This window comes from Mastigoproctus giganteus, chromosome 11, assembly GCF_048544385.1.
Source record: "Mastigoproctus giganteus isolate SK-2022 chromosome 11, ASM4854438v1, whole genome shotgun sequence".
NCBI lineage: Eukaryota > Metazoa > Arthropoda > Arachnida > Uropygi > Thelyphonidae > Mastigoproctus > Mastigoproctus giganteus.
The window spans coordinates 48885743-48911600 of record NC_143585.1 but is presented as its reverse complement, the minus strand read 5'-3'; the positions used below and the strand labels follow the sequence as shown (position 1 = coordinate 48911600).

The following is a 25858-nucleotide window of genomic DNA, read 5'->3' as shown; positions in this document are numbered from 1 at the left end:
TGAACTGAGCCTCGCAATCAATCAAATCACCAAATGGATCAATACCATCGCCCTTCACACTGCTACCTGGAGAATCACCATCGCTGCGCGCTCCAGAGTGTGGTGGATATCTCAGTTCAACAAAGGTTTCCACTATAAACCTCACTATACGCCAAATGGAAAGCTTCTGACGATGAACAAGACTGCATTTCATTCTCCAAAGCCAGGGCCGAATTAAACAGAAACAAATCAGTTGCAATTAAGAAGCACCTCGAAAGAACCCTAAAAAGGGAGGGGGGGGGACCATTATATAGAACAAAGGCTAGTTCTTTCAGTAACATCGACCCAGTTGCCTGGCTCGACTACGTTCCAGATTTTCTAAACAACCTCCAGCTTTACCCAACCTGCTACTCTTCAACCACTCTTATCCCACTGATGGTCTCGCTACGGTCCGAATTTCCAAGAAACAACTGATGCAGGCCAGGCCAATAATACTCTCCCTCTCACAGCACCCACCTGTGACAATGGCATCCCCCAGTTCATCATCAAATGCTTAAGAGTCTTCATCATCGATTCACTCCTCCACCTATATAACAGATGCCTCGCAGTTCATTACTTTCCACCACTTTTTTTTTTATTTATTTATTATTTTTTTTAAGGTCCTAGCCACTGAAATCTCAGGAAATTAGGTGACAGGACCTGACAGAGTAAATCTTAGTCGACTGGTGTTTCCTAGTCTGCCTCTACGGGGCTAAAGTGGGGCACCGTTGGGCCTCAGTAGGGGTCCAGCGGCTAAATGACCAGATGAACAACGGTACACGACACTACACATGTACAATATCCATACACTTTTGAATCTCTGGCATTTCCAGTAAACTGGCACACCCATCACAACGCAAGCAATGCGGAGATGGGGGAAACCCCTGGTGCTGCTTGACACCAAACACATTTTACACTTTACTTTCCACCACAGTGGAACAAGTTCTCTGTCTGGCCTCTTCCTAAGCACCAACAATCAATGCTTCCAAGCCAACATAGGCCCATCGCTTGCGCCTCTGTATTGCTAAAAATTCTGGAGAAAGCAGTGCTACCGTCTGTCACCCATCAAATTCTCTGTGACAGTCCTCAGCAAATACACTATGGGATATCTACGTTGATGGGATACCAACAACAACACTGCACATCTTAGAAGCCCTCGAACAAAGACAGGAATTGTCAGTTATATATTTTCACAATCATTCTGCATTTGATGCCATCTATATACCCAATCTCCTACATCTCTTAGAAAATTACTTCAATTTTCGCGGCGATGTTCTCTGGTTCCTAGAATCTCTCCCATCCAAGAGGACCCTTGTACTAAAGATTGGAACAAAGACCTTCACCCGTCACGTAACTGCCAGTTTGCCTCAAGGGGGGATGTCTGGCGTTCTCTTCTCAGCAATCATGGTGCCGTTTGTGATCAACAAGTGCAATTGGATCACATATGATGATGATGTCAAGCTCCTTACTAGGATATCGCCATCCAACTCGGCAGCCGAAACCACTCAGCAAATCAATAGCAAACTGCAGGACATGGCTGACTACCTCAATACTTTCAACCTCCAAATCAACCCCCTAAAATCGGCACAAATAATTTATTCACTAAAGGGCAGCCCAAGAACGTTGGAGCCTGTGCTTAACGGCTCCTCGGTTCCGAGGAGCCGTTAAGCACAGGCTTGAAGAGCTTGAAATATTACATAAGATGTGAACAATGGGATCTAACAGCGCCTATTCTCATACTTCTAATGTACTTTTTAAGGAATGATAAAAATTATAAATCGGCTTTAATTCAAACAAACACAAATCATTTCGGAAAACCAGAGAAAAATAAATTGATGGAAGTCATAAACCATACGGATTAAGCTGTTCCCTATAACTACGGCGCCTTTAAGATTCTACAAGGATCTTAAAGTAAATAATACAGATAAGCAATACTCGCAGTAAACTGTAAATTGCACTTTAAAATTTCCCCCTTTCTCTAACTCTTTTTCTGTCTGTCATATTTTCCTATTCCTCTGCTTCTCTCTCTCTCTCTCTCTCTCTCTCTCTCTCTCTCTCTCTCTCTCTCTCTCTCTCTCTGTTTTCTGTATCAATCTCTCTTTCACTCTATCCCTCTCCCATTTCTCGCCTCCCCGCCTTTCTCTCTCTCTCTCTCTCTCTCTCTCTCTCTCTCTCTTAGATTGATCTGTATCAATCTAACTGTGTCGAAATCATTTCATATCGCCTACAAACTGGTGAAATCAGCCGACTGATTCACTCCCTGTCATAAGGTGGGCAAATGAGTTTGGTCTTTGAATAATAATAAGGATTTTTCAAATATACAAGTCTTTCTCAATGTTCATAAATACACATTTATATGATATTAACAGTAGATATTCGTCAATGATTTCGTGTAATAAATACTAAACACAATGAAAGACACCCTGAACAGTTAGAAGATCCATCCATCGTACATCATCCGTGACAGTTCCGTGGCTTCGCTAATTGTCACCCGCTTGGAAAATGTCAGTTTTCTTTCACAACGAGTACATCTGAAAAGAATTTCAATTTACACTGACGACTGACCATTTTAAGCCATAACATTTGCATAATTAATCGAAAGCACCTACTTTCAATGAGACCAGTCTCCCAAAACTTTTTAAAATATTGTATATATGAACGATCATACATTATTATTATTATTATTATTATTATTATTATTATTTATTATTATTTTTTTAATTTGGTGATTCTGTTTGACCCAGTTATTAAATGAGACATTCAATGGCCTAAGATGAAAGGAAATTAACTAAACTTGGATATCACTAAATAATGTTGAACTATTAAAGTTGCCCATCCTAGACAGAGAGAGAATATTGTTTTTAGGTATAATCACAATTCCAAAAATTTGTCGCTTGTCTTTGCTAATATAGTAAGCTGCCACCTGAAGATCGCATGTCTTCAAGTGGTAGCTAACGACATAGATTCATCACTGGGACTTCGCTGATTGCTAAATTAGGGATATGAGTGTGTGTGGGGGTGGAGGGAATTAAATGCTTTTTATTTATTTATTTCTTAGTTTACATTTTTACCTTGTTATTATTTTTCCTTTCCTTGGTTAATCTTATTTAGATCTTCTAAGGTGTCCTCACAACTTTGGCCCTGCTTTTTCCCACCTGGCTACTATACACTAAAAGAAGATTCTCAGGATCATGACGGTAATTTCCTTTGGTTTCCCTTAATCAATTTCCAGGATTCTCTCACGAAATTGTTGTACAGCAAATTCTTAACTAGGCAAGAAAAGGAGTGTTATTTAGCATAACAAGGCTCAAAGTGAAAATAAAACATGAAATTAATTACATACATACAACATAATTCACAACTGAACTAGATAGCATACGATCAAAATATACAAAGTTGTTGACTCAAAGATACCGTGCATTTATTATTATTATTACAGCTTCCCTTCATTAGTTAATCTGATTTCACAATTATACAAAAAAACCTGATTTATTCTTCTGGTCTTATTTCCTAATTAATTCCTAACGGTTATACATCCAATGTACCTATTTTCTTTACTCCTGGATACAATACTGTTTCATATAGTAAAAATAAAAACTGCTACGTTCATCATTCAGCTCTTCGTTCTCACTACACAGGTACAATATACTTGTAGAACAATCTTCAGTATACTAAATTCCATACTTGTTACTAATCATTCAGCTAAACTACTTGTACACAAATTTCCATAAATTAAAACACTGTAGTCAGCATTACCCATATACCTTCATTATATATGTTTTAAAACACATTCAGAATCTTTATTTCAACCCGTCACTTCCTTTCTACCACATTATAGCTATTTGTATATCAATTTCATCTATTAAAACACCATATTTAACTTTGCTCAACTAACTTAATTATCTATCATTTACACAATATTCAGAATCTTTCTTAAATTCGTTTACCTCCATTCTCCTCACACACTAATCTTTTTTTAACATAATAAACTCTGTTAGTACATATATCTACCTCAGAGATAATTTATCTTTCATTTACTTTCTAGTACTATACCCTTTCATTAATTACCATAATATTTTACTAACAGTCCATGTTAACTTAGAATATACTTAATATATCGCTCACCTACTGCTAACTCCTTCTCCTCTTCTCCAGGAAGGTTTCAGGCTTTCATCTTAGGATCTCCAGGCTCTTCCCTAAGGTTTTCCTTTTTGGTTTCCTTCATCTGCTTTCTCCTGGATCTGTTTCAAATAATTTTCCGGAACTCTTGGCTCACATATCTGCCATTTCTCAACTGGCCGAACCCTAGACACAAGTGTAATCTCTTACACGACAAAACGTCGGAGGTACAGCTTGCGATTTCGTTTCTGGGCTCGCTGATCACCCGATGACTACCTTCCATTTCTTGGGCACTCTGCTTTCCTTAGTGGCGGACAGGCTTTCTTTCTTTTCTTAGCTCACATATCTGCACAACTAGCCATTTCTCAACGGGCTGGACCCTAGACACAAGTGTAGGCTCTTACATGAAAAAAAATTTGGAGGTACATCTTGCGATTACGTTGGCCGGGTCACCGATCACCCTATCACTGCCGATGCCAGACAAGGCTTTCTTTTCTTGGCTCACATATCTGCACAACGTGCAATGCGCATGTTTCCCACTCTTCCATTTTCACTGCCTTCCGATGCCTGAGGTTTTCTTTCCCATCTTGGCTCACTTTTCTAGGAAAGCCAATCACCGGTAACTTCCCTCCGATGCCGGACAAGGCTTTCTTTCTTTTTTTGCATGTTTACCTTAACCTTAATGTTTCAATGCACATGTTTCCCACCCTCCAAAACTTCCAAAAAACAATCACCTTCAATTCGCCTGTACTCACGTCCTCTACGCTTCACTGCCCCTTTCTTTCACCCCCCATTTTTTTCTTATTTTACTTCCTCATCTTGCTACCACGGCCCTTCCACTTCTTTATTCTGCCTCCACGATCCTCTTTCAGCCACTTCTCTTCTTTCCATACTCACGACATTCAACGTTTTCTCCGTCGTTTGAAACTTCTCTCACAGGACTCTCCACCAATCGCAAGAATTCTCCTAACACTCCCTTTTTTCTATTCGTTAAAAAAAATTACCATAGCCTTTTTGTCCCGTGTTCAAACCAAGTCTTTTTTCTGTAATTTTCTAGTCTTGTTCTCAGGGCAGCACAAACCTTTAATGTCTACCGTCGTTTCCCAGGATAACAATTTTTGTGTTTTTACATTTGAGAAAATGTTGTCAACTTACCAATAAGTCGCCACAGTGACTGAGTGTTTTCTGAGACTTATGTCCAGATGCCACATAGATGAAACGTTTAATCCGCATTTCACTGACCCATTGTTCTGTTTCTAGTAACCCTTTTCGGCTTTTTCACTAATGACCACTACTTCGCTAGTACGGTGGCTGTTTTTTTTACTCGCAGTTCACCCCTTTTCCCACGCATTTACATTTATATGTTAATTTCTCTTCCCTTTAACTGCTATTCAATTTACATATCTATAATCGCTTGTTTCTAAATCCAGTATTCTTTCCATATATGCATCATTTAAATGTCTAAAATTTCCCTTTCCATATCAAGAATTCACCATATCAAAGAATAATTTTTTCTCAAATCACAAAAATTTTCCCATAACTAACTCTGCATATTAGTAAGATTCATAACTTACATGAGGTTCATCTATAAGGAGATTGACTCGCTAAGTATTTGGACGACATTTAAATTCAACAGGATTGTGGCAAGTCAAAAATAACTAGCTTTGCTGATTGGTTGGTTAAATGAATGTTGGTTCTGTTAAACGGTTCAGTTAGTTTAGGAGGTTTATGAGTTTTGAAATATAAGGCTTTGATTTGGGGCGCCTCCGTAGCCAGGTGGGAAGGAGCAGCAGTGCGTAGCACATGCTTCTTGATTAGATCTGGATTCGAGCCCGAGACCACCAAATACGGAGGATTCGGAAAGGTCAGGGAATGACCACTGCATATCCCCAGAGCAATATGGCCTTAGTTGCTAATGCTCCTAAAAACCTAATAACAACAAAAACAACAGCTTTGATTTGCATACAGATCATTAAGAGCAGACGTCCGTTTATCAATTAACACAGGTAATAATTTGCTTTTCGATTCATCTGCAATAGACATAAATTATTGACTCATTCGGCATTTCTGGCTTTGTGTTTTGAGTTCTTGCTGAGTTTAAAATCTTCCGAATTTGCTGTTTTAAAAGGTCCTGATTGGTGATGATCGTATCAAGTTTGTTTTGTAACTCATTTATATGGGATTTTGATTCTTGATTATTTGTGTTGCTTCGATTTAGTAATGATTTCTGCTCTAAAAATATCTTAACTATTTGCAGAGTGACTATACAATTGGCCTCTTTGTACGTCGAATTTGTGTGCAAGGATTTCTATTTTTGATTCCTCAGAAGAAACTTCGTTATCTGAGAAATCAATCATCTTTGAGATCCATTCCTTTCGTTTTTCTACTGATTTTTACTGGTTCGGTTTATCTCTGTTATGGCATATTCGGTACAATTATATTCCTCTTTATCATGCTTCATTTACTGAAATAAAGTATTTTTTTATAAAGTATTTTATAAAATAAAGAAATAAAGTATTTTTTTATAAAGTAAGTAAAGAATAAAGTATTTTTTTACTTGATATTTTGCAGCTCTGGCATGTTTCTATTCCCTCATCTTGGTTTTAACTAATTCTTACTTCTTTTAGAGAATCTAACACTGTGGGGTTCTTTGTGGCATTCTAATATCTTAAGAAAAGAAAAAAAAAAAAAACCCGATTGTCTACAGTACAACAATTTTGACATTAAATACGTTTTTACTGGAGTTATGCGAACAGCGTTACGGAAGTGACGTCATCTTTAGCTTCCGCCAGAAGCCAAATATTGTAACTTGCACTGTTGCAATCATACTTGTATGATGGCAACAATAATTTATCTTCTACTGGACCAAATTTAATGAAATTTTGCACGAAGCTTCATCTTAGCTCTATACTAGAGGAAAATTTTTAAATCTCTGAAAATTGCGGTATTTTTTTAATGATAGCGGAAAACATGAACATGTGATCAAGGAAATTTTCTCACGTAACAAACGGGATTATGTGGACGTACAGCATATCGTTGTAAAGTAAGAAATTTAGAAAAAAGAAATAATAAGGTTTTAAGATATAAAAAAAAAAAAACTTTCGGAAATTGGGAAATGCGTTAATTCGAAAACGCATCTGGTTTCAAGTCACATGGTGTTTTCAGATTGAATGTACAGTATTTTTTTCCCCTTTACAATTAATCTCTGAGGCTGGAAAATAATCCTGCACATTTATCAAAACACTCTTCAACTTAGACATGTCATCAAAACTTTCGATATATACTCCACGTAATGGAAAAACTATAGATGGTATTTAATCGCAAACTAAAATCTCTTCAATGTAAAAATTACATATCCTACTTTAGTCATTTATCATACCAATACTTTCAGTAACCGATATGTAATTATTATTAATAAAATAAAAACATTGTTATATTATTATCCATGAATTTTGTTAATATCTGAAAATTGAAACGTTTTTAACGCCAGCCGATGACTGTTAAATGTCATCATCATCATTTAAGGATGAAGGATGAAGGCCTCTCCAGCAACTTTCCAGTTCCTTCTGTTTTGTGCAATGGCCATCCATTTACTATCTACAAACTCATGAATTTCATCTGTCCATCTCCGTCGTTATCTTCCAGGTTTTCTTCTAGCTCGTCTTGAGTACCATTCTGTTATTTTCTTAGTCCATCTGTCATCATGTCTTCGAGCTATGTGTCCTGGCAAAGACCTTAAATGTAAAACACGTTAAATATGCTAGCGGCAGGAGACAATCCGTAGCCGAGTGGTCAGAAGCGAGAGTGCAGTAGTACACGCTCTTTGAGTAGACCGGGGTTCAAGCCCCTGACTGCTAAATACGGTCGATCTGCCAACCCGCACTGGACCAGCGTGGCAGATTATGGTCCATTTCCCTCAGCATGAATTGTTGAGGAGGCTTCCATCCTGCAGTGGGTTGATAATGGCTGCACTTTACCTTTTTTACAGAACTATGGTCTTTTGTATGCTACTAAAACAATCTTTATGTTAATTGTTATTGTAGTCCATTGTTGGTGCTTCATTGACCTTAACGGTATTTGGAACTTGATGACCTCCGTTTCCGTTTAAAGGTCTTAGTGATTACTTCCTATGCGATTGAGAGCAAGTATATAAAATGTTAAATCTTTTCCTCGTGGGTTTTCTGCAGGTTGCCAGTGTTCGGCACTGCTATGTCAATTAGACAGGTAGCCTTTTCCTTCTTGTCGACAAGGGTTATATCCAGTCTCTTGTGAGGGATGGTCATGTCCGTTCGTATGGTGCGGTCCCAGTACAGCTCGTAGATTTGGGCTCGTGCTTGTAATACGTTATAGTTTATTTGAACAACTGCTATTTCCTCTCTAGCATCTGATGCATTATCCTGGCTACTTCGTGTCTACGAGTGTACGAATTTTTGGGTGATCACCTTGAATCCTGCCGTGATGTGTTGGATCGTTTCTGAAGAGAGGTAGCATCGTCTAACTGTTTCACCTGACACTCCATGCTCTTTGGCAATGCATTTTCTATAGTTACTGGTGTTGATTACCTGGTCCTGGAGGGCGGCGAATCTTTCAGTATTTGGCAAGGGCATTCGGCTCATGAGTCGTGTATTGGAACCCATTTTATCTATGTGATATTGATGGAGGTAATTGTAGTGGATGCCATGGAGTGTCTTTTTTCCCAACCTTTCTAGCTTCGTTTGTGCCATCTGGGCAGGAGGGGACTCCTCGCATATATTGAGTGGATATGCCGCTTGTCTATCTTCCTTATGGCCTGGTAGAGGGCCGCTGTTTTTTCTTTTTTTTTTTTTTTCTGGAAGTAATCCTTCAGGTTAGTTATCGCTGTTTTCTGTTGATCGTGAGGTGTATCAGGACACTTCCTCCCTCTTTTCCAGGTATTTTCTGTCTTTTCAAGGCTGATGTTGGCGGCTTTTGGTCATTATTGTTTTTGTGCACCATCAGAACAGATAAACTACAACTTGTGTTTGGTACTCAGGAATTGTGCACTTAGCGATAGTGGAGTAGGAGATAAGAGTTTCTTAAAATTTTAAGTGATGTTCAAACAAATACATATGCTAAATTTAATAGTTCAAATAAAAACAATTAGAATAATTTCACCTGGCCGCTGTTAAATTTATTATTATTATTCCTTTTAATTTATACCTACCCTGGACAGTCATTTTGGGTCAATTTATTTTTATCTCACATAAAATACATCTCACAATATTACATATTTTATATACTAGAAAATTGTTAACCTTTAATAATTAGCACCCTACGTTGTAACTGAGATAGTCGCATAGCTTTTTTTTAATAATTTGCTAAACCCAATAAAAAATATCAAACGAAGGTTAATGAGAGCATTCAATGATAAAAAGAAAGTTTTTATCATATATTTGTAGAATTTTCACTATCAGTGGCCCTTCCACATTGAAACTCAGAAACTCGCGTGGTGTCTGTCAACCAGCACGTTTGTACTTTTTGGAGTTGCTCCAATGAAATGTAGGCTGTTTTGTTCACCCGGCCTCTATTAAACACCAAAAGGTTTAATGGCTCGTAATTCACAGTATATGGAAACGAAAACATAAAATACATTATAACCGGTTAGAGGATATTGGTGGGGAAAGGTACACGGGAGAATTTGATTTTAAACTCTCCACATTAAAAAAATAAATAAATAATAATAGTAAAAATAAAATAAGGACTAGCAGATGAAGGTTCTAACTCGAGACAATAGCAAAGGGATCCTAATCCCCTATCCGATGCGCAGCTGACCAGCAAAAAGGAGCTGTAATCTCCGTGTTGGTGTGAAATTCAATCGTGAGAAGTAGACCGCAGAAACTATGCCGTTGACCACCGCCTGCGAGGAGGATGAGGCAGAGAATAGTAAGTGAAGAAAATACCTCATTTAAAAACGAGACAGTTTTGTGTTCCCATGAAATAAAAAAACAGAATGAAATTTAACAAAATAAATCATGCTTTAGACATTTTAATATAATATTGAAAATGATGTATGGTATTATTGCTGCATTGCTTCATAGATGCATATTCTTTTGTATGCAGTGCTTTTACTGATGTTTAAAAGCACCATCCAGACAAGAATACATACCCATAACGTCATTGTTTATAATTATAATTTATTACACACCAAATTAATAAAATAATAATTGTCAATGCGTTCCACGACGAAATAAGCAATATCCTGCCAGGTAATATACGTGAATGTAAGAGAATGAGTCATGAGAATGGATCTCATGAATATATAATTCGTACTAATTTCAAACAGCGTGTGTGTGTGTGGTAAAGTCTCATTGGCTGCTGTATCATTCTCATTGCTTTAAAAAGACAGCTGAATCTTAGTGAAACACAGTCCAGGTAGCTTTTGCGAATCGTTAGTAATCTCTCTGGATCGAAGTTATTTCAACCATCAACCATGAAGGGACTCTTTGGCTTAGCTCTTCTGACGGGATTCTTCGTTTTGATAAATCAATGTGCAGGTAAATATTTGCAGTTTAATTCCATTCCGCTTTTCACATTACTATTAAGCTGAGTACCGCGTTTTTCAGGGCTAAATGTGAATTTATTTTTCGTGAATTGATAGTGTTTTGTCATAACATTTTCAAAGGGATAAAAGTAGAAAACTTGCTTTGTGCCCTAACGGTAGCCAAGCATTAAGGTCTGTTGCCAAAGCTATTAACCGCAACTTTTGCCCATCTCTGCTCCCACCTCTGCTCTCTTCTGTCAAAATCAAATGGTTCTATTGTCACTTCAGCCAAGGATAAAGCTGACCTGTTAGCATCCCATTTTTCTTCCAACTTATGTATTAATGATCTTAGTAAAACACCTCCCACCATTCTCAGCACTCTCCGTTCAATGACTCCTGTGGTATTCCGTCAAAAGCATGTCAGAAGGATTTTGACTAATCTTCATGCTAAGCTGCGCTCCTGAACTTCTTCCTGTTGTTTTCCGCCTTTTATTTAACTTTCTCATTCCAAAGGTGTTTTTCCTTCTGCTTGGAAATTTGCTCACACCCAGGCAGTTCCTAAAAAGAGTGACAAATCCCTCCCATCCAATTATTGTCCCATTGCAATTACTTCTATAATATTTGACTTGGCGCATTATGGCCTTAGCTGCCAATGCGCCATTAAAAACCAAACCAAACCAAACTTCTATAATATTTCTAAAATAATGGAGAAATCAATTAACCGCCAACTCTTAAACTACCTAGAAACCTTCAGTCTGATCAATAATCGCCAGTGTGGATTCCGTCAGTGTCGATTCACTAATGATATTCTGACTTACGTTACCCATTTATGGACAAATTCAACGGAAGAGTTCGGTGAAATACAGTCAGTTACTCTTGACATCTGAAAGGTTTTCGATCTTGTTTGCATAATTGTCTTATAAACAAGCATCCATCTTATGGCTTTCCAACTGTTTTTTTGTAATTGGTTATCTATATATTTCTAGGTGGTAGATGACTTTCATCAACCGGTGCAATAATACCACTTTGCTTATTGGAGGCTTGAAGTGGTGAAACCCATGTTTAGTCTCTGGAGCTACGTTTTGGTCAACCCTTCCCCATCTTTTCCATTACACAGTATGATTGACTTTTGAGGTTATGATGAACATCGTGGCAAGATCCATTATTCCTTACATTTCGAGGGTACATCATCATCATCATATTTACACTCATTGCAGCGTTCCCTGAGCAAAGGCTCAACAACGCAATTTAACTATTTACATCGACCTATTTAGCCTTCCAAGCCGCAAGGACTCGCCTTACTGCCTGGAAGTTACCATCCCTAGCCCCGAGGAGGCAGGTCGCTACTACCCTTATTTGCACCCTCTTAACAAAACTCTAAATGAGTAGAATTCTGATTGCTTTGATCAACCCACAATCGAAATCTATACAATTTTTAACCAAACGTTTACATTTCAATTTCGAAATCAAAATACCATGTACATAATATACAATTCTGCAACGACAAGCAGTTGCAATATAAAACTAACTTCCGCAAACATGCGGGAATGAAAGGACGTAACAGTTCAAGTAGTGCCCTGAGCACTACGTATAACATTTACATCGGTTAGGTACCGTATAAAAATTTTATATATACATTCATCTTCAAAAAGCTTCCGCATCCCATGAGGAGTGGACACACCTAACTGGCCAAGAAGCCTCTGCCTTGGCACATTATATAATTGACACTTAAAAATTACATGCTGGCTATCCTCTATCTGGCCGCAACGACAGCGATCACTGTCCGCGAGACCCAGCTGATGAAGCCGCAACCGAAGTCCGTGTCCAGTAACAACCATAGCCTGGAAAACTCCAAGTTTAGGCCACTTGCGTATCTGTTCTAACTGTGAGATGTCAGGTATCATCTCAAACGTCACTCTGCCTTTGGTAGACGTAGTCCAACGTTCCTGCCATAGGCAGCGAACCTCTAGCGAAATCTTTCTGCTTTCGTCCTTCAAGTCGGGTTTACCGTACACTCTTCCCAAATCGGGGCAACAACGGACACCCATCAACTCCAAAGGCAAGTTGTTCTTAGTTCCGTATCGTAGGACCTTCTCCAGAATCAGTAAGTCAACTGGCTCTGCCTGTGCAAGAATCTGTAGGGCTTCTGTGGAGACAGTGCGGCAAGCTCTGGTCACACTCAACAGCGCAAACCGCTGGGCAGCCATCAAGTGGCGCCGAACTAAACATCTGTCTATAGCCTGTCCCCAGGCTCCACAGGCATAGGTAATTATAGGGACAAAGAGGCACTTGTAAAGAATATCCAAGTTCCTGCCTTTAATACCCCAATCAGCTCGGGTGATCCTCCTGAGCTTCCCATACAGTTTCTTGATCTTATCCCTCATGAACTTCGCATGAGGAATAAAGCTCAGTTTCTGATCTAGTAAGACTCCCAGGTACTTAATCACTGGCACAAAACCCAGGGAAAGCCCACCAAGGCCAACTGAGGGATGTCTATTAGGACTGAAATGCCCTTTAAGCATCATGCACTGCGACTTCGTCGGCGATATCATTAACTTGTGAACCGAGGCCCAAGTCTGTATCCGATCTAACACCCCACTGGCTTTCTGCTCCAGTTCTAATCGGGCGTTACCGCACACAAGTACGGCAACATCATCTGCGTAAGCTACAATCTCCACATCATTCCAGTCTTGGTTCAGTAACTCGTCCAAGACGAAGTTCCACATAAAAGGGCCTATAATGGAGCCCTGCGGAACTCCTCTGGAGACCGTGTGACATACTTTCTCGAAGCGGTTAGACACCACCACTCTCCGATCTTGAAAGTAGCTACGCAAGAGACGATAGATATCACTTGGACAGTCCACAAGTCTCAATCGGCATAAGATGCTTTCCCACCAGAGGCGGTCAAAAGCTCCCTTAAAATCAAGGAATATGCCAAGAACGTACTTGCACTCTGAGGAACGAACCAGCGAGAGCAGTCTCACCATAGCATCCTCAGCAGAACGGCCCTGTCTGAAGCCAAACTGCCGATCGGACTCCTGGCGCTTCGCTCTATATACTGCGTTCAATCGGCTCATTATGAGTCTTTCAAACGTCTTTCCCAAGACAGATAGCAAGGCAATCGGCCTGTAAGAAGACGGGTCCGTCTTCTCACGATCGTCTCCTTTCAGGAGTACGACAAGTCTGGCTTCTTTCCAACTCTGCGGAAAGGTGCACTCTTCGAGGCACTGGTTGTAAAGCGACAATAATAAGTCAGGAAAATGTCTAAAAAATTCCTTGAGAATCTCAGCAGAAAAGTTATCAGTGCCAGGGGCCCTACGGTTTCGCATGCTTTTCACGGCCTGCTCGAGTTCAGCCATAGAGAACATCTCAGTGGATGCAACAGAACTACAGTAGTTCTGATTAGCCAAGCGTAGAGCAATCTGATCTGCCGTCTCCACATCGACATCGTCGACGGGAAAGAGCGTGCTGAGAACCGTAAGCATCGTGTCATTCCAGGTCTGAGTCGTACTCAGTCCTCCAAGAACTGTGTGCTGGACCTGTTCAAGTCGAACCTTTTCCATCACTAACCGGTAAGGCAAACCCCAAGGGTTCGAGTTGCCTCGCTCAGAGACAAAATCCTGCCAAGCCTTCCGCTTGCAGTCTCGAATCTCCTTGACAAAATTCCGTTTTGCCGTAGCGTAACGCTCTCGGTAGCTGGCAAGGTTTAAATAACCTGAACGTCTGGCTCGCTGAAACTTTCTACGAGTCTGATTTACAAGGCATCTAAGTCTGCTCAACTCCCCGCACCACCAGGGAACAGACGTCGTCCTATTCCTTCCCCTCCTCATGGATGCATTGCAAGCCCTTTGAAGCAACTTATTCACTAAAGAAACTCTTTGGGCCGCCAGGCTACAACTCCATTGCTGTCTCCAAGATTCTTCGGCAGTTACGCTGTCTAAGACTGACTTAAACCTTCTCCAGTTAGCGGTACTCGCCACATACCTATCCACGTTACAATTTTCAGTTCTGCGTTCAAAAGGACGGATCTCGCATCGTAAGACCCTGTGATCACTAGTCGACCAATCGGTCTCCACGGACCACACAGCGACTTCATTCACTAAGGTACCAGTGCAAAGAGTTATGTCGATGTTGGACTCCCCTTGCTGTGTAGAAAAGGTACAAGGTTGGTTAGGGACATTTAGGATTTCGAGCCTGTTAGCCAAGATACAGTCTTCAAAAAGTACCCCTCTATAGTCCGAGGTCGTACTACCCCAACTCACCGACTTGGCATTGGCGTCGATACCTATGAGTAATTTCTTACCCATTAACTGAGTACATAGCTCATCAACATATCGGAGATAGGCGTATGGTTCTTCCCGATACTGGGCGTAAATACTAACCAAGTAGACTCTGCCAAAAGAACCGATAATCTCGGCACAAACATAGTGCGTGGAGCACAGCTGCTGTAACTGGGTAACCACCAAATCTCTGTTACAGACTATAATCGCAGCCTGACAACCCTGACCAGACTGAACAACCCTATAATCTAGGGGATAGCCACGAACTTTGTCGTTGGCTATGTACGGCTCCTGCAGGAGAATACAGTCACACTTTTCCCTTCTGGAGCGCTCTGTCAACTGTAGAGCGACCGGGTACGATCTCTGACCGTTGATCTGTATAACTCGGAACACATCGTTGGAAGCCTTGTTGGATGTACTATCCATACACGACTTTACTCTTGATTTGTTCTAAGTAACTCTTGTAGATAGGGCAATCTCTACTTCTGACAGAATGGTCGGAGGTCTTCCCTCGCCTAGCACAGTTAACACATTTCGGTTTTTCTGCTTTTTTAGGGCACTCTTTGTAAAGGTGGCCGACTCCCGCACAGTGACCACACACAGTCTTCGACTTACAGTTCTTCGCCATATGCCCGAAGGCAAGACACTTAAAGCACTTGACCGTGAAATAAATGTCACGGACTTTATGAGACGACCAATTGAGGAAAACTCTTCCTTTCTCAACGAGAATGTTCCGCAACTGTGCAGAAACCTCGATGATCCAGTTCTTAGTCTCCTTGTTGGCAACTTTCGCCACTGATCTCACTAAGGTATCCTTCTGGAACTGCTCTTTAGATATACCACATGGACCGATATTACGCTCAAAAAGTTCCGACAGAAAGTCATCCTTCCCAACTTCTGCATCCACATCGTAGATGATGAGACGTTTCCCAGGCTTCTTAGGGACCTCCGTCCTTAAACCCTTGGCTTTTATTGTCTCACAGTTGAGAATGCGTTGTGCGTCTTCCGTGCTGTCCACCTCCAGCACTACTCCAGTATCCTTTATTGTTCGCATCCTTCGAACATTGATACTCTTCAACGCAGGCTTTACAGACTGTAAAACTACTTGCTTAACAGCCTCACTGGTCTTCAGAGTCTCAGAGTCTGATTTTATGAGAACAGCATGGACTTCTGCTTTCTTAGGAGGAGAACTCTTCTCACTTTGTACGACGGTAGCGTATGATGTAGGCGCAACACTGACGGAGGGTTGACTCCTGCTCAGTGCTGCCTTTAACGACTGGTTTTCGGCGTATACTTCGATAGCCCTCAACTCCAGTTCATCCCACATTCCTAAGATAGTACGCATGGCTGTTCTATTGACTTTGCTCGAATCGTTGAACATAAAGTCATGAAGACTTTGACGCACCGCCTTCAAGTCCTTGAAGTGGTCTGTCGGGGTTTCCTCATCATCGGAGGAATCTGGTCTGAGACGTTTAACAGCAGTCCGCTGTGTTGATTCAACAACCGCCGAATCATTTGAAGAGTCATCCATATAGGCTTCAAGGAGATCGTCAGGCAAATGTTCAAGCACAACTTGCGTCGTTCCTGGAACTGGACCTCCAACGCTGCCGTCCGCAGAGATAGAAGCGCCATGATCAACGATCGCAGCCGTCTTGGAGTCCGATGTCTTCGGGCCCAGCTTGACTTTATTTGATACAGACATGGTCAACACTGCAACAGTACTTGATACTAATATATATGGTTATATGGTAAAATATGGTTTGGAAACACAATGTCCGATTCCACGAGAGTCCCGCACTACACTGATCGCTTTAGACCGACAAGTCCGCCGATCAAGGCCTACTTAGCCGACCAGGACTCGCCTGGCCGCCCGCCCCGGACTACGTGGAAGTAAGGCCCACCAGTTAGCAGTAGTCACTGCACAGTAAAACAAGAAGTCTCTTGTGGAAAGCTCTACGATCACTATAATAAACGCTAGATCAAAGCAATAAGAACACTGTGCACCCAGACCGCCAAAATGGTACCGGGGCATTTCGAGGGTACAGTCTAAAACGGTGTTCGCAGGCCGGCCGCCAGTTAGGACACCGGGCCGAACCTATTGGTAACTCTATAGGAGGCTTCCGGATCAGCTAGTGTATAATCATGCTACCTCTACTCTGCCAGATAGTGACTGGAGGGAGTCCGAGTAGTGTGTGTGAAGGGGGCATTGTCGAGGCCACGTTATGTCAAGGATCTGGGTATATTCTTACCATGTGTACGCCATATCGAAAAGTTTCATTAATTCATACAGCATGTCCGGCCCACTTTTTCATACTATTGAATACACCATGAATTGTAAAACTAATAGAGCAAGCTTATCTGCGAAAAGATCTAACCTCCCAAACATTTTCTAATTCATTTCACAAATATACGAGGTCTCAATTCTAATCTAAAATATATCAATTTCCACTTGCAGTCTGCCAAACCCCATGTAATTTTTCTGACAGAATCTCAGTTATCGGTTGATTAAACTACTGCTCATCTCAGTTGCCCTAATTATTCGCTGTATGATTCCTTTCGCCTCAAAGGTGGTACTTGTGCATATGTCCGTTCGGATATTCCCTGTCAGAGACTTGGTAATTTGGAATCTCCTCTCTTTGATCTTCTCTGGCTTAAAATCTCTGTATCTCATTGTGTCAAATTCATCTGTTGTCTTTACCGTCCTCCCAACTCCACTAATCACTAGGAGCTCTTTGACTCCTCTCTTTGCAACTTGACTCTCTCCAGTCCAACTTTCTTAACAGTGAGCTAATAATCCTTGGTGATTTTAATGTTCACAACTCCAGCTGGCTTCCGTTTTCTAGTCACATCGACTACTGAGGCTTTTGAAATTACTAATGACCTTGCACAGATTTTTCATTTACCTACAAGAATACCGGACAATCCTAATCATACAGCCAACACGCTTCATCTTTTTCTCACAAACAACCCTTCTAAGTACACGGTCGGAATGAGAGGTCCTTTAGGCATATTAGATCACAATTTGATGATTGTCTCTTCTCAAATAGGGCCTTTATCTCATGGCTTTTCCCAACCTCGTATTGTTTGGCATTACAAGATTGAAAAATGGGATGACCTGCGAGATTTCTTTTCTTATTTTCTTTGGTCGGATTACTGTTTAAAAACTTCTGATGTCAACGTTTGCTCATCGTGTCAGCGAAATTATTCTTGCAGGAATGAAATCCTTTATCCCACACTCCTCTTTAAAATCTCATCCTTTATCTAAACATTGGTTTTCCAATAAAGGTGCTAAGGCTGTTCAAGAGAAGAATGTTGCATATCGTAATTGGCTTGTTTCTAATTCTTCAGCTTCATTTTCTGCTTACACCAAAGCTCGCAACAATTGTAAAGCAGTTATTAATCAGTCCATCTAGAGTTTGAACAGGCTGAGAGCAGAAAGCTTGCTTCTTGCCCTAATGGTAGCTGAGCATTCTGGGCTTTTGTCAAAGCTATCGGCAGCAACGTTTGCCCATCTCTGCTCCCACCTCTGTCCAAACCAGATGGTTCTGTTGTCACTTCAGCCAAGGATAAAGCTGACCTGCTAGCATCCCATTTTTCTTCCAATTCATGTATTAATCATCTTGGCAGAACACCTCCTTCCATTCCCAACATGTTCCATTCAACGCTTCCTGTGGTCTTCCGTCAAAAGGATGTCAGAAGGATTTTGACGAATCTTGATGCTAAGAAAGCTCCAGATCCCGATAGTGTTTCTCCATGTGTTCTCGAAATCTGTGCTCCTGAACTTATTCTTTGCCTCCTATTCTTTGCCGCCTTTTTTCACTTTCTTATTGCAAAGGTGTTTTTCGTTCTGCTTGGAAATTTGATCATATCTAGCCAGTTCCTAAAAAGGGTGACAAATCCCTCCCATCCAGTTATCGTCCCATTGTAATTACTTCTACTCTTTCTAAAGTAATGGAGAAATTCATTAACCCCCAACTCTTAAAACTACCTGGAAACCTTTCGTCTGATCAACGATCGCCAGTATGGATTCCATTAGTGTCGATCCACTGGTGGTATTCTGGCTTATGTTACCCATTTATGGACTAATTCAATGGAAGGGTTCGGTGAAACACAAGTAGTTGCTCTTGATTTCTCAAAGGCGTTCGATCGTGTTTGGCCTAAACGTCTTCTAAACAAACTTTCATCTTATGGTTTCCCATCTGTTTTTTGTAATTGGTTATCCAGTTTTCTCTGTGATCGCTCACTGAGGGTTATGGTAGATGGCTCTCTGTCTTCTCACTTCTCCTCTAATGCCGGTGTCCGCCAAGGTTCAGTTCTTTCCACCACTCTTTTCCTCTTGTATATCAATGACCTTCTTCCATTGACTGGAAATCCTATCCATAGGTTTGCCAATGACAGCCCATTGTATTCCACTTTCCATTTTGAGAAACCTTGCCCTGCTCAATCAGCTTCAAATTCTCGAATATATGCTACCAATTCCTTAAATGCCGATCTCCAGGTAATTCTGCAGTGAGGCAAAGACAACTTAGTTGATTTCAATCATTCTAAACTCAGTCTTGTCTTATATCTCACAAAAAGGATTCTTCTGCTCCTATGCTTATCTTTTGTAACACTCCGATTTCTAGGCAAAATGATATAATCTCTTTTGGGGATTACCCTGACTTCTAATCTCTCTTGGCACAAGCACATTACAAATAAATGCTTCCTCTGCATCTAAAAAACTTGGTTTTCTCTTTCGCTCTCGGCGTTACTTTTCTTCCAAACAGCTGCTCACTCTATTCTATTAAAATTGCAAATCCGCACTGCCATGGAATATTGTTCCCACATCTGGGATGGTACCCCTAAAACCTCTCTCATGCTTTTTGATTCCATTCAGAAGAGGGCAGTTAGGTTAATTAATGATTCATCTCTAACAGAGTCTCTCCACTCGCTGTCTCATAGATGCACTGTTTCTGTTGCATGCCTCTTCTTCAGATACTTCCATTGGCACTATTCTTCTGAATTGGCTTCTATAATTCCAGCTCTCTCTTTCAAAACAGTCCGAACACGTGCCGCCACCAGCCAACATCCATTTACTGTCCAACTTCAAACTCACAGAACCAACTTTTCATCTTCCTCATTTATTCATTCAACTTCTGTTTTCTGGAACAACCTTCCTTCATTCGTATTTCCTGAAAATTACAATCTACAGAAGTTCAAGTCCAATGTCAACAAATATCTGCTTTCGTCTTCTCAACCACCAACCCAAGCACGATACTAAGTACCATAGGTCCTACAGTATTTAGGACTATAGAACCTTTAGTTCTGTAATAAAAATAAAAATTAAAAAAATATATGTACAGTATATATCAGTCACAATATTCATTCTTACTAATTTTGCTTCTTTTTTTTTTTTCTTATTAGCTAGTGATCCAATGAGTGTTAAAGAATGTTCCCATGAACATTGTCCCCCGAATCCAGAGTGCAACCCTGAAGCTCCTCCATGCGAAGTGAAACCCGGAGAAGTGCACTGCGTCCGACTTGTTGGAAGTAAGAAATTTTATTTTTTTATCCATAAAGAAAATTGCATTATGATGAATCGTTTTTTTAATTTCTTTCTTACTGTTTAATTCGACAGCATTGTGAGTCACCGTTAGCTTCTCTGGGAGGGATGAAATTAGATTGTGTTTGCTAAGCAAGACAATATAGTTAGAAGAGCTTTTGTATCTGCTAAGAAGATTTGGAAAAAAATAGCACTAAATTCATAATTATTTGATCAGTGAAACCTCATCTATACCAGTTAATACGAGAAGTTCTACCTAGAACATTAGTAAAAATTAGAGAAATGATTGATACGCAATAAATATATGGGCATTTTACGCATGGCGTAAAATGCCCATAAAGAAAGAAAATAAAGTAATCGCTAGATCGTTAACGAAGACAACCTAATGCAACTGTTATTTTCGAAAACTTCTCGGACAATTCTGAAAAATTCACATTATATTTTTGATGTGAATCTAATGATGAGACTAGAATATACATTAGGAATAAACTAGAATAAATATCGACAGCATTGTGAGTCATGAAAATATACTAAACACATTTAAGAAAACTCAAGGAAGGATTCATCTTCCACATTTTTGAAGAATACATTTTGCGTTTGCAAAATAGCTAGAGCAACAATTGTTATTTATTTATTTTTGTTTTGAATATATCACTTCACAATTTATTATTTCACAATTTAATTCTTTTCAGAAATTTTTTATTGATGTAAATTGAAATATGAGCCATTTTCGTTTTTTTTTCAGTCCTGGGGAGAGTCCTTGGGATTATATTACGTATCTTAGGGACTGTGCAAGCATGTCCTAAAAGTGGTGGTCCATGTACCGATTGTGAAGTAAAAAACATTACATGCAATGGAAAAGAGTGTGAAGGATTAGATCTAATTGCCAACCTAGAGTTAGACATTTATATATGTTACTACCTCCCTCCTGGACTTCAGGTAAATAGTAGAATCCTTAGAGGAACTCTTGGTGCGCTTTTATTTAAATTTAATATTATACTTTTGTGGGCAAAAATTTAATTATTTTGAATTTGCGCTATTGTATTTAAAGTGTGTTGAAATTATGCACATTTGTCATGTGAATAATGGAAATGAATGAGCACATGCGTTTAATGTATAACATGCAAAGTTAATATCTAAAGTGACATTTGCGATCACTTTTCTCTAAGGGAATACCATCGGCCGATCTCACTTTTCTAGATTGGAACTGTAATCGCTTTAATGTACACGAATTAATCTAGAACCTCAGCTGTTTATTATGGCTGAATTATCTTTTTCTCGCGTTATAACTCAGGGTTGGTCTTAGCCTTTTCAATGACGTTCCACCAGTAAACCTTGCCAGAAGTCAAACTTCTCCAACTTCTTATTATCACGATCTTTAAGTCCTCTTCTAATTGATGAATCCATCCATCCATCTTTTCTATGGTCTTCCTCTTGCCCGCCTACCGGTAGGATTCCATTTCATTATACTCTTAGTTGTTCTGCTGTCATCCATTCTCCAAACATATCCAACCAGGCAAGTCTCTGGCTTTTCACAAATCTGACGATGTCCGCACCATGAATAAGATTGTCAAGTTCATGGTTCGTTCTGATCCTCCAGGATTCCCCCTCTTTCCCTTTCCTTCACCAACTATTTCCTCTTCTGAACAATGTTTGTTTTTGACTTCTCTAGAATTTTCTGGAAAATCCAGTGCGAGACCTGTCCTGGATAGTTTCTGAAGCGCCTCCAGTGACTGCGAAGTCGCCAGGTGCCGGCACACTACAAACATAACACTTGCAAACCTACTTTACACTTACACAGTAGACTTTGGAATTTGCCTAGTACAGATGATACAGCGGTGTATAGGGGAACCTGGAGACTGAAAAAAAAAGAACAAGAAACAAAAAAACAACAAAAAAATCCTCCACCTCTCCTAAACTCTCTCAACCTATACATCTTGTCATAATCATGTATGTTATATTGAGTAATTTCATCGTTTTTTATGCTAATATCTATTAAAACTATACATGAAATATATTCTTTCATTGCAAGAAGTTAATCCAATTGTTTTCTGGATAACCTGATATTTAAAATTAACAGAAAGAGCTGATCTTTATCAACTATAAGAGCTATAATATTAAGATTATTCAAAAATGTAAAGGCGAATTAAAAATCTGTGAGTCTTAAAAAAATATACCTCATGTCTTAGTTTTAACTCAACTCTACGTTTCAAAAAATTACAAGTATACAGAATAAACGAGTATATTTTATATTCTGCAGATATTTTGAACTCAAAATTGTTATGGCTTTTGACGATTCATTCTTCTTTCCATAAATCCTTCCATGTTTTAACCATAAAAAAATTATTGCTGTGTGTTTTATCTAATTTTTTAATTGCCGAAAACTACTTTATAGATTCTGATGGTGGCCTGTAACACAAATAATTCAGATAATACGCATTATTTGTATTTACAAATAAAAATACAAATAGTAATAAGAATAATAACCAGACCATTTCGATCAACCTGTCAACCACTGGTATGGTGCCAAAGATCCTGCATAACAGTCTAGCAGCAATAGATCTCCCAGCGAACACCTACAAGGAACTCCAGAAAGTCGCAATCCTGAACACATGTAGGATAGTCAGAGTTCCTCAACCAACAGTAACACCAGACATAACAACAACCACCCTGGGAAAAATAATATAACAGCAACAATAATAATAATTAAATAGCACCGCCGAGTACTCTTTTGAATTGATACCACTGAGAAAGTAAAAGCAGCATTCGTATCACCTCCATCTGAAATCTTGTGGTTCAATTATATTTTTTATTACAACGCTACCACCAGATCACAGGAGTTTACAATAAGTCACGAATACAGTCGTTAATAGCAGTGATAATACAATCTTTAGCAGCTCATATTTAGCAGCTCCTAATTTAGCAGACTGGAGCTCGAACCCCACTCCACTCACACTGTTTGTGCTACAAAATTGAACACCCAGATTTCTTCCACGTAATGAGGCTTTTGTGGGAATGCAACAGAAGTTGTTATTCTAACTTAATAAATACTGCTTATTGTACAACGAAAAAAATTAATACCACTGTTTGTACTAATCCTTCAAACAGCCAGGAGTTAATTATTATTGTATAAAGAGATTGTAGGGTTCATAGGTTAGTGTATATAGGGACAAATTGTTAAGTATATAGAGTTAATAGGAGTTATAGGTTACGGTATATAGCGTTTATTAATTGAAGTATATATTTTTTTGATAAAAGTCCATTAATTAAGAGTAAATCGATTTTTTTTATTTATCTCCAGGGTGCATTTGAACTGATTGTGTGCATCTTCGTTAATATCCTGGAATTGATAAAGATTCAACTTTGTTGCATCAGAATTGCATTATTCTGCATTTGGTAAGTAAGATATTGAAACGCTTTTCGTTTGGCTTGGTGACGGATATATTGTTTAATGCTCTCATTTTATAAATATGAAAATATTCTGGATTTCTGGGTTATATCATAAATGTAATCAGTTCATTAATACCAATACAGAGAGCGTCTATAAATTACTGACTTCATTGTGAAGCTCGATTAAAATTTTATTGCAATAAATATCTTGAGAAGCTTTTAATAAATATGTTGAGAGCAGCTGCAGAAAAAGTTTCGGAAATTAGAGAAGTGTTTATTAGAAGCCAAAATTTATCCGCCTGGCATGCCAACACTTGCAAATACCACGAGCAATATTGTAGGCATGTGCAGCTGTGGTGTTTAATCAAATTATTGATGAAGTGAGATTCAAAATTGTTTTATGTTCAATGAAGGTGAATAAAAACTAATTTTGAGATTATCAAATCTGAACCTCACCTCTCTCTCTCCATTTGGAGTATACCTTACATTTATATAATAACCAAATTTCCATAATATATTTGCATTAACGTACTTCGTAAAGAGGTTTTTACTATCTGTGTAATTGTTAAAACGTAGCATAGATCCATTAGCAAATATAATATTAGATAGAAACTTTCTTTTAATTTTTATTTTTTTTGTGAATGTGCTGAAATAATAAAACGCGTATTTATTTATTTATTTCCAGATTTCCCTCTGATACTTTGTATTTGATCCAACAGCGAAGTGGAGCCAATTTACAGAGTCCTATAAGAGATCAAATACTTTTATATTTGAAGAAGGAAGAAAATAGCACATGCTTCGTTTTGACTTACTGCTGATTTTGTGTTAACTTCCACTGTATTCCTAACGACATTTGCAATTTCATTTTGAATTAAATGCAGTAATAAATATTTCAAAAATATGTTTATTTGGTTTACTTCCAACATTTTCACTTTCTGATACGTATTCTGATCGTCATAAAAGTCTGTGCTAATCTTGCATAGACTTTTAAGAAGATGTTGCGCTAACTTCAATTACCAAACATTATTTAAAAAAAAAAAATTGTCTGAACAGAAAAAATGTGCAAAGCCTAACTTGATAAATAATGACGTCTATTTGTTCTTTAAATAATATACGTGGTGAAATGAATATTCTGTATTAAAAGAAATAATAATCAAGGGGTGTCAGATTCAGATACCATTCAACACAGTTTAAATAATAATCTAGAAAGTAAGCTACTTTTAAATCGAAATTTTAGAATTGTCGATGAAACGAGCAAAGATTCCTGATTTCTAAACGCTATTGGCTACTAAATTCTCTGCGTTACACTCTATATAAAGAAACCAACAATCCCAAATGGCTTTAAAAATTTTATATCTTTCATCGTTATTAATAAGGGCACAGAGCATTGTTAATTTAGAAATTGGAAAATTAATATTATTTTTTTGGGATATTCGCGTATGTCCCTTTGGGAAAAGAGTTGCCGGCTATCTCTTCCGAGGGCGAATGTTGCTCATGTTTCATTTGTTTAGCATAGGATCATGGGAGCAAAATATCACCTTGATTTATCTATCGCCTGATCAAAGCCTTAATTATTTTTTTTTTTGCGTTTATTTCTTTGTTCAAATATTATTTAAATTTATTTACCTTTAAAAATATAAGCACGTTTTATTTTCCTTTAATAAACTTAATTTCGCATTTTACCAATAATATAATAATAGTTGCAAGTTTTTTTTATACACTTTTCATCAATTTGTTTAGGAAAACGATATCACTTCAGGTTTCTGAAGGGTTGCTTTAATTTTCCGGAGTGCTGCCATCTATTGTTTAATTAACGAATTATCAGTTTGAAATATAACTACACGTAATGTGAAGTATAATTATTCTACGCATTCTACGCAATTTAGAAATCCAATAATTCTCTTTAAAAATCCCATTTACATTCGTGCCCTAAAATCATCTGCCAAGCAGTTGAAGAGAAATATGGGAAATTTACTACGCGTATTTATTGCCAACTGGATAGTGTTCTGT

At 38.8% G+C, this 25858-nt stretch overlaps 1 protein-coding gene across 1 annotated transcript; it reads left to right on the top strand.

Moving 5' to 3' along the window:
- Nucleotides 1–10524: 10524 nt before the first annotated feature.
- LOC150077992 (uncharacterized) lies at nucleotides 10525–24690 on the top strand. The gene is made up of 5 exons (XM_090385089.1): nucleotides 10525–10649; nucleotides 20320–20445; nucleotides 21204–21397; nucleotides 23760–23854; nucleotides 24534–24690. Coding segments are annotated over exons 1-5 (480 nt in total). The 5' UTR covers nucleotides 10525–10585; the 3' UTR covers nucleotides 24535–24690.
- Nucleotides 24691–25858: the final 1168 nt, after the last annotated feature.